Here is an 11,262-nt window from a genome sequence, read left to right on the forward strand (position 1 = left end):
TAATATTCAGTGGGCCTGTCCATTACAGAAAACAACCAGATATTTGCCACTTATGCATGTAAAATAGAGACATATAGAGAAGGATATCTTCAATGCAAACATGCACATCTTGATCTGACAATGACAAAACCATCGAGACGATATGGTTAAAAAATTAAGCCTATAATTTAAAGAATAGGAAAATCGAACAAAAATGGATGCAAAGGTAATAGATTATTGAATTACTCATTATATTATTCGATAATTCACTGGTTCAATAACATTTTTCAACAACAGGTGTTAATAATGAAAAACTACTTTTATTTGTAGATTGTGTGTGTCCGTTGAAACCATTATTCTTTAGTTCATAGTGTGTTTGTTAATGTTATTCGTGTTATGGAGTGAATATATTGCTTTGATCAGTCGCGTGTCCCCCGGACGGTTCCTTAGGACTCGATCCCTTCCCCGTTTCAGGGACATGGGATAGCGCGTACCCGCCTCTTGCTCGCGCCTTGAAGGGGCGGGGCCGTGCGAAATCACCACCACTGGGATGACGGACTGGTCCCGGATATTTACCTATTCCTCACCTGTCAGGCGCGCGTCGTTTCCACTATTTCCCATTGGATATCTGCTCAACCGTCTGGAAATGTCACGTCTCTCAAGCAGAACCACCGAGGTAGTAACGCTTTTTAACGCTATGCGTCTTTCTCAAAACATCACCTCGCTAATGTTGTAAGATCCGATCGAAAGTTGGCGAACAGTGTTCCTCCCCTTGGGTGTAGCTGTAGATTAGTCTATATTGTAAACAGGTTGGTTTTAGGGTGTAGTCCAAAGTCCGACCAGGTCAAAACATAATTCATTATCGCCATGCTTTAATCTAAACTAGGCCTGATTACATTGAGGTTGGGCTTCGCTTCTTTCTGTTTCCGATTATTATAGAAGGCCAAGTAAGGAGTTAAGCACTCCTTAACTTCTTACTAAAACTACTCCTTCACTCCTTACTAAAGTAGTTAAGCATTCCTTATTTCGCCTTCCTTAGCATTCCTTAAAAAATTAAGCTCTAGTGTTCCTGTCCTGGTTTGAATGTAACTCCCACACCCGACTCCCAGACTTTTGTTGTTGACTGCTTTGCAATGCATGCTATTTAAATTCATATTTTACATGCAATAAAAACACAAGTAAAACATTGTATATGTCTACTTTAGTTGTATTCTGTCTTAAAATGCACAATAGATAGCGTGGTATTTAGATTATTAGGGAAAGCAGGTAGTCAAGCAGAATAGTGCTTGTTTAATATATTCTAAGTGTGTTACTGTTGTCAAACATTAACTAAAACTTTGCGTGTGTCTTTTAAAGAAAGAGTGTGAAAGAAATTGCGTCCATTCAATTGTTAACCTGAATCAAGCCAAAACACACACACACACACACACACACACACACACACACACACACACACACACACACACACACACACACACACACACACACACACACACACACACACACACACACACACACACACAGAGACACACACCCCCGATGGTCGAGTTGTGACATCAGATCGAAAGTCTGCAGCAAGTATGCAAACATAAACACAAACGCAAACACACAAACAGACACTAGCCGCTCACCCTGGTGTCTGTGCGTGTGTGTGTCTGTGTGTTTATGTGTGTATGTATGCGTGTTTGTGTTCACGCAATCATTGCTAGCCTTTTTTAGGATTGGGAAACAGATTGTACCTCTGTTAATGGGCGTGCTTAACTCTGAGAATATTTAACATTCTTATCATTCAGCTGTCTGCACAAGGCGAGGGACAGGAGGGAGAACCAGTGAGAGCAGACAGAGAGACATGGGGAGAGAATGAGAGAGAGGGGGAGGAACATGTTGAGACCCAGGCCAGATAGAACACACACACACACACACACGCACACACACACACACACACACACACACACACACACACACACACACACACACACACACACACACACAGTCACTCCTCTGCATTCACAAGACATTACTCACCAGGGAGCTGTATCTCGCCCAACACGTATATTAAAACTGTATTACTCACCGCACACAGTACCAGCCTGTGGGCTCGGTTTCAATGGGCAACAAGACAACAGCCCGGAAACATCTGAAACTGTGTGTGTGTATGTGTGTGTGTTTGTGTGTGTGTCTCTTTGTCTGTGTGTGTGTGTGTGGTGTGTGTCTGTGTGTGTCTGTCATTCCAGGTCCCCACTCAGTGATGAGCTGATGAGCTCAAGCAAGGTGTGTGTGCGTGTGTGTGTTCGTGTGTGTGTGTGTCCTTGCGAGGTGAGACCTTTTTGCCTGGGCTACAGACATGCCAAAACCTGACCTGCTCTGCCTGGTTCAGCTGTTGAACGGCACCATCCATACCTTCAGAGTCAGCGTGAGTAACACACACACACACACACACACACACACACACACACACACACACACACACACACACACACACACACACACACACACACACACACACACACACACACACCTAGGTCTTTGATCTCATTAAAATGAGTCATGACATTGAAAGTAGCAAGACATCCCAAAACTGCCCTTACCTTTTTGGATGGTTTATTATTATTATTATACGCTCCATAAAGCGCAGCTTCCAGGGGAGCCTTTGTAAGTGGTTCCATCACGAGGGGGCCAGTGGAGCATGTTAAACAGAAGCTGGTTGAAGGACACACGAGGAGCCGGCTGTACCTCGGATGCATAGACCCAATCTGATAGCACACACAGCCTTCCTGTTACTGCTTCAGATTCAACATCATCCATTTAGTGTTTGTTAAAAAACGGACAACTGCATTGTTATGGTCACCAGTAGCATTCATGTGGGCTACAAGCATACACACACACACACACACACACACACACACACACACACACACACACACACACACACACACACACACACACACACACACACACACACACACACACACACACACACACACACACACACTAGGTCTTTGATCTCATTAAAATGTTTGAGTCATGACATTGAAAGTAGCAAGACATCCCAAAACTGCCCTTACCTTTCCCTTACCTATATATATATATATATATATATATATATATATATATATTGTGGCAACCCTGACCGTCGGTGGCTGAGATTCCGGAAGGAGACGCACCAAACAGGGTGTGGGTCAACGGTTTATCACACGGTTTACCACACGTACAAAAAGGGTAACGAAAAAGTTAACTGAGGTTCTTCCTGGTATGGGGAAAAAAGGGAACCGCCCCAGGTCTGGTCCTGCTGCGGGGTCGGCGTCTCGATCCCTTGCGTCTCTGGCTCCTTAGTCCTGGGGAGAGGCGAAATGTCATTAACGTGGGTCCGGGTAATCTCCCCCTACCGCGTCTCTCCAACTCGGTCGCATTCCCCTGACTGGTGCGCGCTCGGTCCTTAAGAACCCTCCGCCGTCTCCCTCCGCCGGGTGCTCCGCATCTCCGTGATTGCGCGGATGCGCTCGATGCGCGCTCCCGCGTCGCTGCGCCGTGCGGCACATATCTCCCACGGACTACCTGCCCGCGGAGAGGGCGCTGGCGGGGCTCAAACTCCTCCATCGGATCGGGGTTGCCACACACCCCCACAAGTCGGGGACCCCCCGACATAGGCCTAGGCAGGCGTCCCTCCGGGACAGTGCGTCTGCATTGGCATGTGCGCGTCCGGGCCTGTGGACCACCTGGAAGTAGTAATCCTGCAGGGCCAGGAACCAGTGCGTCACCCGGGCGTTGGTATCCTTGGCCATGGCCATCCACTTCAGGGGGGCGTGGTCTGTGACCAGGGTGAAGGTGCTTCCGAGGAGGTAGTAGCGAAGCTCCCAGCCCCACCTCGGACGCGTCGGTGTGGACGACGAAGTGGAGGTTGAAGTCCGGGGTGATCAGGAGGGGCTCGGGGCAGAGGGCCCGTCGGAGGCACGAGAACGCCTCCTCGACCTCCTCTGTCCACTCGACCCGGTCAGGCAGAGCCCTCCACGTCAACTCGTGGAGGGGGCTGGCCAGTGTCGCGAACGCCGGGATGAAGCGTTGGTAATACCCCACGAGTCCCAGGAATGACCTGCTTCTTCGTCCTCGGCCGGGGCCAGGTCCGGATGGTCTGCACCTTCTCCTCTTGCGGTTATACGCTGCCCCTCCCCACTCGGTAGCCCAGGTAGGCCGCCCCTTCGAGGCCCAGGCGGCACTTCTTAGGGTTGGCCGTGAGGCCGGCGGCTCGGAGCGCTCCCAGGACGGCACGGAGGTGATGTAGGTGCAGGTCCCAGGTGCTGCTGTGGATGACGATGTCATCGATGTAGGCGGCAGGGTATTCCCTGTGGGCCCGTAGGACCTGGTCCATCATCCGCTGGAAGGTCGCGGGCGTGTACTGGTACAGCCCGTCGGGGGTGGCGAATGCTGTCTTCTCCCAGGCCCGCTGGGTGAGAGGGACCTGCCAGTATCCTTTTGTCAGGTCCAGGGTGGTAATGAACGGGGCCGGCCCCAGTCGCTCTATCAGTTCATCTATGCGGGGCATGGGGTAGGCGTCGAAGGCCGACACTTCATTCAATTTCCGGAAGTCATTGCAGAAGCGGTACGTTCCGTCCGGTTTGGGGACCAGGACCACCGGGCTGGACCATGCGCTGTGGGACTCCTCTATGACCCCCATCTGCAGCATGCTTATGACTTCCGCTCGGATGGCGGCCCGCTGTGCCTCCGGAATGCGGTAGGGCCGGAGTCGGACTCGGACTCCCGGTTCCGTCCTGATGTCATGGCTGACGGTCGCGGTCCTCCCGGGCCGCTCCGAGAAGAAGTCGAGGTGCTGGAGGACCACTTCCTTCATGTCCTGGGTCTGGCTTGGGCTCAGCTGCTCCCCCACTGTTACCTCGGGCAGGGGTAGTCGTGCGGACAGGGACAGGAGGGCTGGTTCTCGCGGGGCTGTTGGTGGTTGCCACTGCTTCAGCAGGTTGATGTGGTAGACCTGGATGGTCTTGCGTCACCCCGGTTGCTGCACCCGGTAGTTGACGTCGCCGACCCGGTAGATTGACGTCGTAGGGATCTTGCCATTTGGCCAGGAACTTACACTCGGCGGTCGGGACGAGGACCAGCACCTGGTCCCCCGGGTTGAAGGTGCAATGCTGGGCCCCTCGGTTGTATACCCGGGCTTGGGCTTGCTGGGCCCGTCCGAGGTGCTCCCGGACCACGGGCCAGATCTGCGCCATCCGGCCCCGCATCTGCTCCACATGCTCGATGACGGTGCGGTGGGGGGACGGTTGGCTCTCCCAGGCGTCCCGGGCGATGTCGAGCAGCCCTCTTGGTCGCCGGCCGTAGAGGAGCTCGAAGGGCGAGAATCCCGTGGAGGCCTGGGGCACTTCTCGAATGGCGAAGAGGACATGCGGAAGCAGCTGGTCCCAGTTTTTCCCATCTGCTTCCATGACCTTCTTAAGCATGGACTTCAGGGTTTTGTTGAATCTCTCCACCAACCCGTCAGTTTGGGGGTGGTAGACGGAGGTCCGGAGGTGGCGGATCTGCAACAGACTGGTGAGGTCTTTCAAAACCCGGGACATAAAACAGGACCCTTGATCCGTCAGGATCTCTCGGACTATCCCCACCCGGCTGAATAAAACCATTACTTCCCTCGCCACCGCCTTGGCTGTGGCGGCACGGAGAGGAACTGCCTCTGGGTAGCGTGTGGCGTAATCCACCATAACTAAGAGGTAGCGGTGGCCTCGACAAGTCTTGGGGAGGGGACCTATGATGTCTAGACCCAGCCGGTCGAAAGGGACTTCTATCAGCGGCATCGGTATGAGGGGGTTCCGTACAGTGGGTCTCGGGGCGGTGCGTTGGCACTCGGGGCATGCCCGGCAGTAATCCTCTACATTCCGTTTCACCCCCGGCCAGTAAAACCGGTTCAGGATTCTGTCCCTCGTCTTGTCCATCCCCAGGTGAGCCCCCAATAGGTGGGTGTGGGCCATATAGAGGACTTTGCTCACGTACGGCCTTGGAACGACCAACTGTTCTACCTCCTTACCCCCTCTCTGTACCACCCGGTATAGTAACCCCCCCCTGGTGCTGAAGTGCAGGTCCTGTCGGTCACTCACTGTCGAGTCCCGCGAGAGGCCTTCATGGACCTGGACGTGTCCCCAGGCGTGGCGGAGGGCGTCTTTCCCTTGTCGGGACCTCCCCCGTCGGCCAGGGGATAGTCAGAGAAGTCTATGAGGGGTGGAGTCTCCTCCCCGTCTGGCAGAGGGGCCTGTTCGGAGGCAGTCATCGTGTCCGGGGTCCCCGGGGGAAGGGACACCATGGACGAGGCGTGGGTGTGCCGTGCTGCCTCTCTGGGGGGCCTGTCGGGGGTCTCGTCCGAGTCGGACCGGGAGGGCGCCGGGTGGGAGGCCATATAGGCGAGCCGGCTATGCAGCCGGCGGGGTCGGGTCTGAGGTGGTCGGCGCCGGGGTGCCTGAAGCTCGGCCCCCAGCAGTTGGGCGAAGATCGGGCAGTCCCGTCCGATTAAGAGGGGCATCGGGAGGTTCGGGACCAGCCCGGCCCGAACCTTGAAGGTGCCCTTCGGGGTCTGGACGGTGATCTGCCTCGTGCTGTAGGACTCGGTCTGCCCGTGGATGCAGCCTACGTCGATCCTCCGCCCGGAGGCCCCGTCCACCAGACGGACGGACTGGCCGTGGGCATGGATACGTCCCCTGCTCCGGGACAATGGCGGGCCTTGTGGCCCGTCTGGCCGCACGTGTAGCACCTCCACTCCTCTCTCTGGGTCGGAGGGGCGGGCCCTCGGCGGTCCATGATGGTCCGGTTTCGGGTTGGCGGGCTCACCCCCCCCACCGGGGGCCGGGGTCGCCCCGCTGCACAGACGCTGGGTGACCTGGTGGTTCTCCAACAGTTCCACGAGGTCGTCCCGGAGGCCCAGCGTTTGGCCCCGGTGGGCAGGGCTCCGATGCAGCGGTCGATCACCAGCCGGTCCAGCAGCGGGGGACACTCCCCCTCAACGAGCCACCGCTCCGCCAGGCGGACGAGTTGCGAGATCTGGCTCCTCACCGAGCCCAGGGGGTCGTACACCCAGTCGTGGAACCGCTGCGCCTGGGCTGGGAGGCTGTGACCGTAATGGGCGAGGATGGCCCGCTTGAGTGTGGGGTAGTGCGCCGCCTGGGCCAGGCTGAGATCCCGGTAGGCGCGTTGGGCGTCCCCGGACATGAAGGGCGCTAGTATGTAGCCCCACTGCTCCGCTGGCCACCTCTCACGGGCCGCGGTCCGCTCAAAAATCTCAAGATATGCCTCGACGTCATCGTCCGGTCCCAGTTTAGTGAGCCGCTTCGTGGGGGCGGCGTGGGCCGGTTCCCGTCCGAGCTGCTCGGCCATCCGGACCAGGCATCGCCGCAACACCTCGATATCCTCCTCCCGCGTTGCGGGCTGATCTCCGGGTTGGTTCTTGGTTGCTCCGTCTAGGGTCTGCCGAGAGATCGCGTTGCCTGCATTCTCCACCACTGGCAACCCCGACCGTCGGCGGCTGAGATTCAGGAAGGAGACACACCAAACAGGGTGTGGGTCAACGTTTCTTTATTGCGTTTACCACACGTGCAAAAAGGGTAACGAAAAAGTTAACTGAGGTTCTTCCTGGTATGGGGGAAAAAGAGAAACCGCCCCGGGTCTGGTCCTGCTGCGGGGTCGGCGTCTCGATCCCTTGCGTCTCTGGCTGCTTAGTCCTGGGGAGAGGCGAAATGTCATTAACGTGGGTCCGGGTAATCTCCCCCTACCGCGTCTCTCCAACTCGGTCGCATTCCCCTGACTGGTGCGCGCGCGGTCCTTAAGAACCCTCCGCCGTCTCCCTCCGCCGGGTGCTCCGCATCTCCGTGATTGCGTGGGTGCGCTCGATGCGCGCTCCCGCGTCGCTGCGCCGAGCGGCACATATCTCCCACGGACTACCTGCCCGCGGAGAGGGCGCTGGCGGGGCTCGACCTCCTCCGTCGGATCGGGGTTGCCACAATATATATATGAGATGTAGTCCTATCCATAAATGATGTGACCATACTAAAATGGGGTAATCTTAGCCTGTCCTACCCCCTCCCCCTCACTCCCGGGCCCACAGAAGCAGGATGAAGGTGGGGTGCTGCTGGACCTGGTGTGTGACCACCTGGGCCTCCTGGAGAGACATCTCTTCAGCCTGCAGCTCCGGGAGGCAGGCACCACCATCGCCTCCATCACGGCCAACACACACTCTCCTGTGAGCCGGCGTTTCTTTATTTGTTGCACAGTTTGGCAATGGTGAAGAGATGCATTGAACTGCATTTTGGATCGTTCATCTATTGTATTTCTCTCTCTCTCTCTCTCTCTCTCTCTCTCTCTCTCTCTCTCTCTCTCTCTCTCTCTCAGAGGTGGTTGGAGCCAGAGAAACCCTTGAAGAAGCAGATGAAAGGTATTTGGATTCATGCTCAAAATGTAGAACTCACCGTTGTGCTCTCTGACTACACTGCTGGACAATTTCGATTTCGAATTTCGGTGCGAGGAAATGCAAGGCGATTGTATTTGTGTGTACATTTCTATACACATTTCAAAGTCCTCAACATCTAGCGAAAAGATACACATAAATAATGCAGAATGATGAATAATACAAAATAATAAAAACAACGTTTTTAGCCTGGATATGAATGCTAGCTGTGGAGGAAACCCTAACCCTTCAAGGTTAGGTTATGTGGCATGATTATTAGCTCCAGGCTAATCCTGTGTTTTCATGACTCTAGATACGAGTAGCAGACAGAGCCCAGATGACCTCAGTGGCCTAGAGGGGTCATACTCAGGGTGGGAAATTAGCCTCCGCCACCAAATTAGGTTCCTCATCCTCCTCCTCATCCTCATCGTCATCCGCTTATCCGGGGTCGGGTCGTGGGGGGAGCAGCTCAAGCAGGGGGCCCCAGACTTCCCTTTCCCGGGCCACATTGACCAGCTCTGACGGGGGGATCCCGAGGCGTTCCCAGGCCAGTGTTGAGATATAATCTCTCCACCTAGTCCTGGGTCTTCCCCGAGGTGTCCTCCACGTGCCTGAAACACCTCCCAAGGAAGGCGCCCAGTGGGCATCCTTACCAAATGCCCGAACCACCTCAGCTGACTCCTTTCTAAGTAAAGGAGCAGCGGCTCTAATCCGAGTTCCTCACGGATGGCTGAGCTTCTCACCCAAATTAGGTTTGATTTTGTAATTATTTGGTCAATTTAATCAATCCTCCTGCCACCGTGGCGATATGATTGGTGGACCAAAAAAAAGACAGACAGAAAAGGAAGGGCTTGGTGTAATATCCAATGCTAGCCTGTAGCCTGCAGTGCAGACGGATCAGTAAGCACTGTCGTTAATGTGCTAATGTCACACGTCACCACGTTATTCATTCATTCATGAAATCAAGAAAAACTACTTCTAATACAAATTTCGTTGGAACAACTTTCAATAACCATCCAACAGTGTTAGGATAACATTAGTTCAGATCAAAGGGTGTCTCTTTATTTGTACATTCATCTATGCATTAAATGAGAAATGTTAAATTGAAGACAAACAGTTCCCAGCGCTATCAGTGTGTCTTAATAGGGGTGTTTCTGGGCTCTGGGTGATTTACCATTTTGGTTATGGTTTTATTGGTAAACGATTTAAATAGGTAAATATACAGTACATTCAATATATTTTTCAAATATAATCGCTAAAGCATAGTCACGCATGAGCATTTGAAAAACTTGATTGTGTCTGGTAAAATATCAAAGTCTGGTGTATTTTCATAAAAAACTGACACTGGCTGGTGAACCAAAAAGTCATTCTCCCACCCTGTTCATATTGAAAAGGAAGGCCTGATATAGCTTGGGGTAAACACCTACACCAACCCTTTAACTAGAAAATGATCATATGATTATAATCAAATGAAAATCTTCAGGCTTACTTACTATTGGGTATGTTTCTTAGGATGATGCTGAACCGAGGAAAATCTATTTGAATTGGATTACTTGTTGGTACATTTCCTGAAAACCATGGGTACAATTGAGCTGGCTGGCATGATGGTTATACACGGTTCACATGACTTACCCCTTTATTCCCCAGGTGATTTGCCTTTTGGCATCTTGCATTTTGCATATGCGATTCTACCCTCAGAACGGCATCAGAGATGCATTTGGGGCTAGGGGTCAGACCGTGTGAAGTACGATGACTATGAAGCTGTTTGTGGAAGTAACATAACAATTTCTGTGTGCGCCCTTTCAGGGCTCGTCGCACCCTTCTATCTCAACTTCCGAGTACGATTCTTCATCTCCGACCCAAACTCTCTGCAGCACGAACAGACAAGGTAGTTTACCTTTGTTCTGTTCTCCTGTCACCTCCCGGCCAGACCTATCACCATCTGCCACTGGGGGCTGCAGGCATCTCAATGTTCCTATTTGTAATGAATGGTGGTCTCATACGGCTTTATAGATTTGAGATAATATAGTGGCTAGCAGGTTCAATTGCCAACTGAAAAGTTACGGGGTTTTATTCCTTGTGCAGGCTGTCTAACCTCCTCTTGAATGGTGCCCATCCCTGTGTGTCACTTTGGATAGAAGGGTCTGCTTAATGACATGAATGATGAATAATAATAGTAGATACTAGTTTTACTCAGAGGGATTTCTAAATGTCAACATGCAAACGTTACCCTGAGAGTTGACATGCTGCTCACTTGCGTGTCCAGTAAAGTTTGAATAGGATGTTGTTTATTTTTCTGAGAGCGGGTTTGTGGGCGTTTGTTCCTCTTCCCTCCTCTTCTTCTGTAGGCACCTTTACTTCCTCCAGATCAGCAGCGACATCAGAGAGGGAAGGTGGGAACAAGCACCACCCGCACACCACACACACACACACACACACACACACACACACACACACACACACACACACACACACACACACACACACACACACACACACACACACACACACACACACACACACACACACACACCTCCTTTCCCCTTTGTGACACACACACACAGTTTCCATTAGACGTATAGTTACAGTGTGTAATCAAAGTCTGTTTGCAGGTTGCAGTGTCCGCTGAGTGCAGCAGTAGTGCTGGCTTCTTATGCAGTTCAGTGTAAGACTCTCTCTTTCCCTCTTTCTCTCTCCCAACCACAAACACTGTGACGGATCAATTCAATGAGTAATCTTGATCAGTGATCGATAGTGATAATGAAAAATAGGATTATTATTTGACGCAAGAAATTAAACCAACAAGCTATTTTGGTCTTCGAGTGTGTGCAGTAATTCTTATGTCT

The 11,262-nt window shown here is 52.7% G+C and overlaps 1 protein-coding gene and 1 long non-coding RNA gene across 2 annotated transcripts in view; one reads left to right on the plus strand and one right to left on the minus strand.

The window, feature by feature from the left end:
• Positions 1 to 496: 496 nt before the first annotated feature.
• The window catches only part of ptpn3 (protein tyrosine phosphatase non-receptor type 3), a 21,221-nt gene continuing 10,455 nt past the window's right edge, over positions 497 to 11,262 (plus strand). The window contains exons 1-7 of the mRNA XM_030369946.1: positions 497 to 655; positions 2,214 to 2,392; positions 8,078 to 8,212; positions 8,362 to 8,404; positions 10,223 to 10,304; positions 10,765 to 10,809; positions 11,029 to 11,081. Of these exons, the coding sequence (XP_030225806.1) occupies positions 2,324 to 2,392; positions 8,078 to 8,212; positions 8,362 to 8,404; positions 10,223 to 10,304; positions 10,765 to 10,809; positions 11,029 to 11,081 (427 nt within the window). The 5' untranslated portion in view covers positions 497 to 655; positions 2,214 to 2,323. The remainder of the gene's footprint in view (positions 656 to 2,213; positions 2,393 to 8,077; positions 8,213 to 8,361; positions 8,405 to 10,222; positions 10,305 to 10,764; positions 10,810 to 11,028; positions 11,082 to 11,262) is intronic.
• The window catches only part of LOC115553581 (uncharacterized), an 11,272-nt gene continuing 10,925 nt past the window's right edge, over positions 10,916 to 11,262 (minus strand). The window contains exon 2 of the long non-coding RNA XR_003978464.1: positions 10,916 to 10,949. This is a non-coding gene — a long non-coding RNA (uncharacterized LOC115553581). The remainder of the gene's footprint in view (positions 10,950 to 11,262) is intronic.

This window comes from Gadus morhua, chromosome 11, assembly GCF_902167405.1.
Source record: "Gadus morhua chromosome 11, gadMor3.0, whole genome shotgun sequence".
Classification (NCBI taxonomy): Eukaryota; Metazoa; Chordata; class Actinopteri; order Gadiformes; family Gadidae; genus Gadus; species Gadus morhua.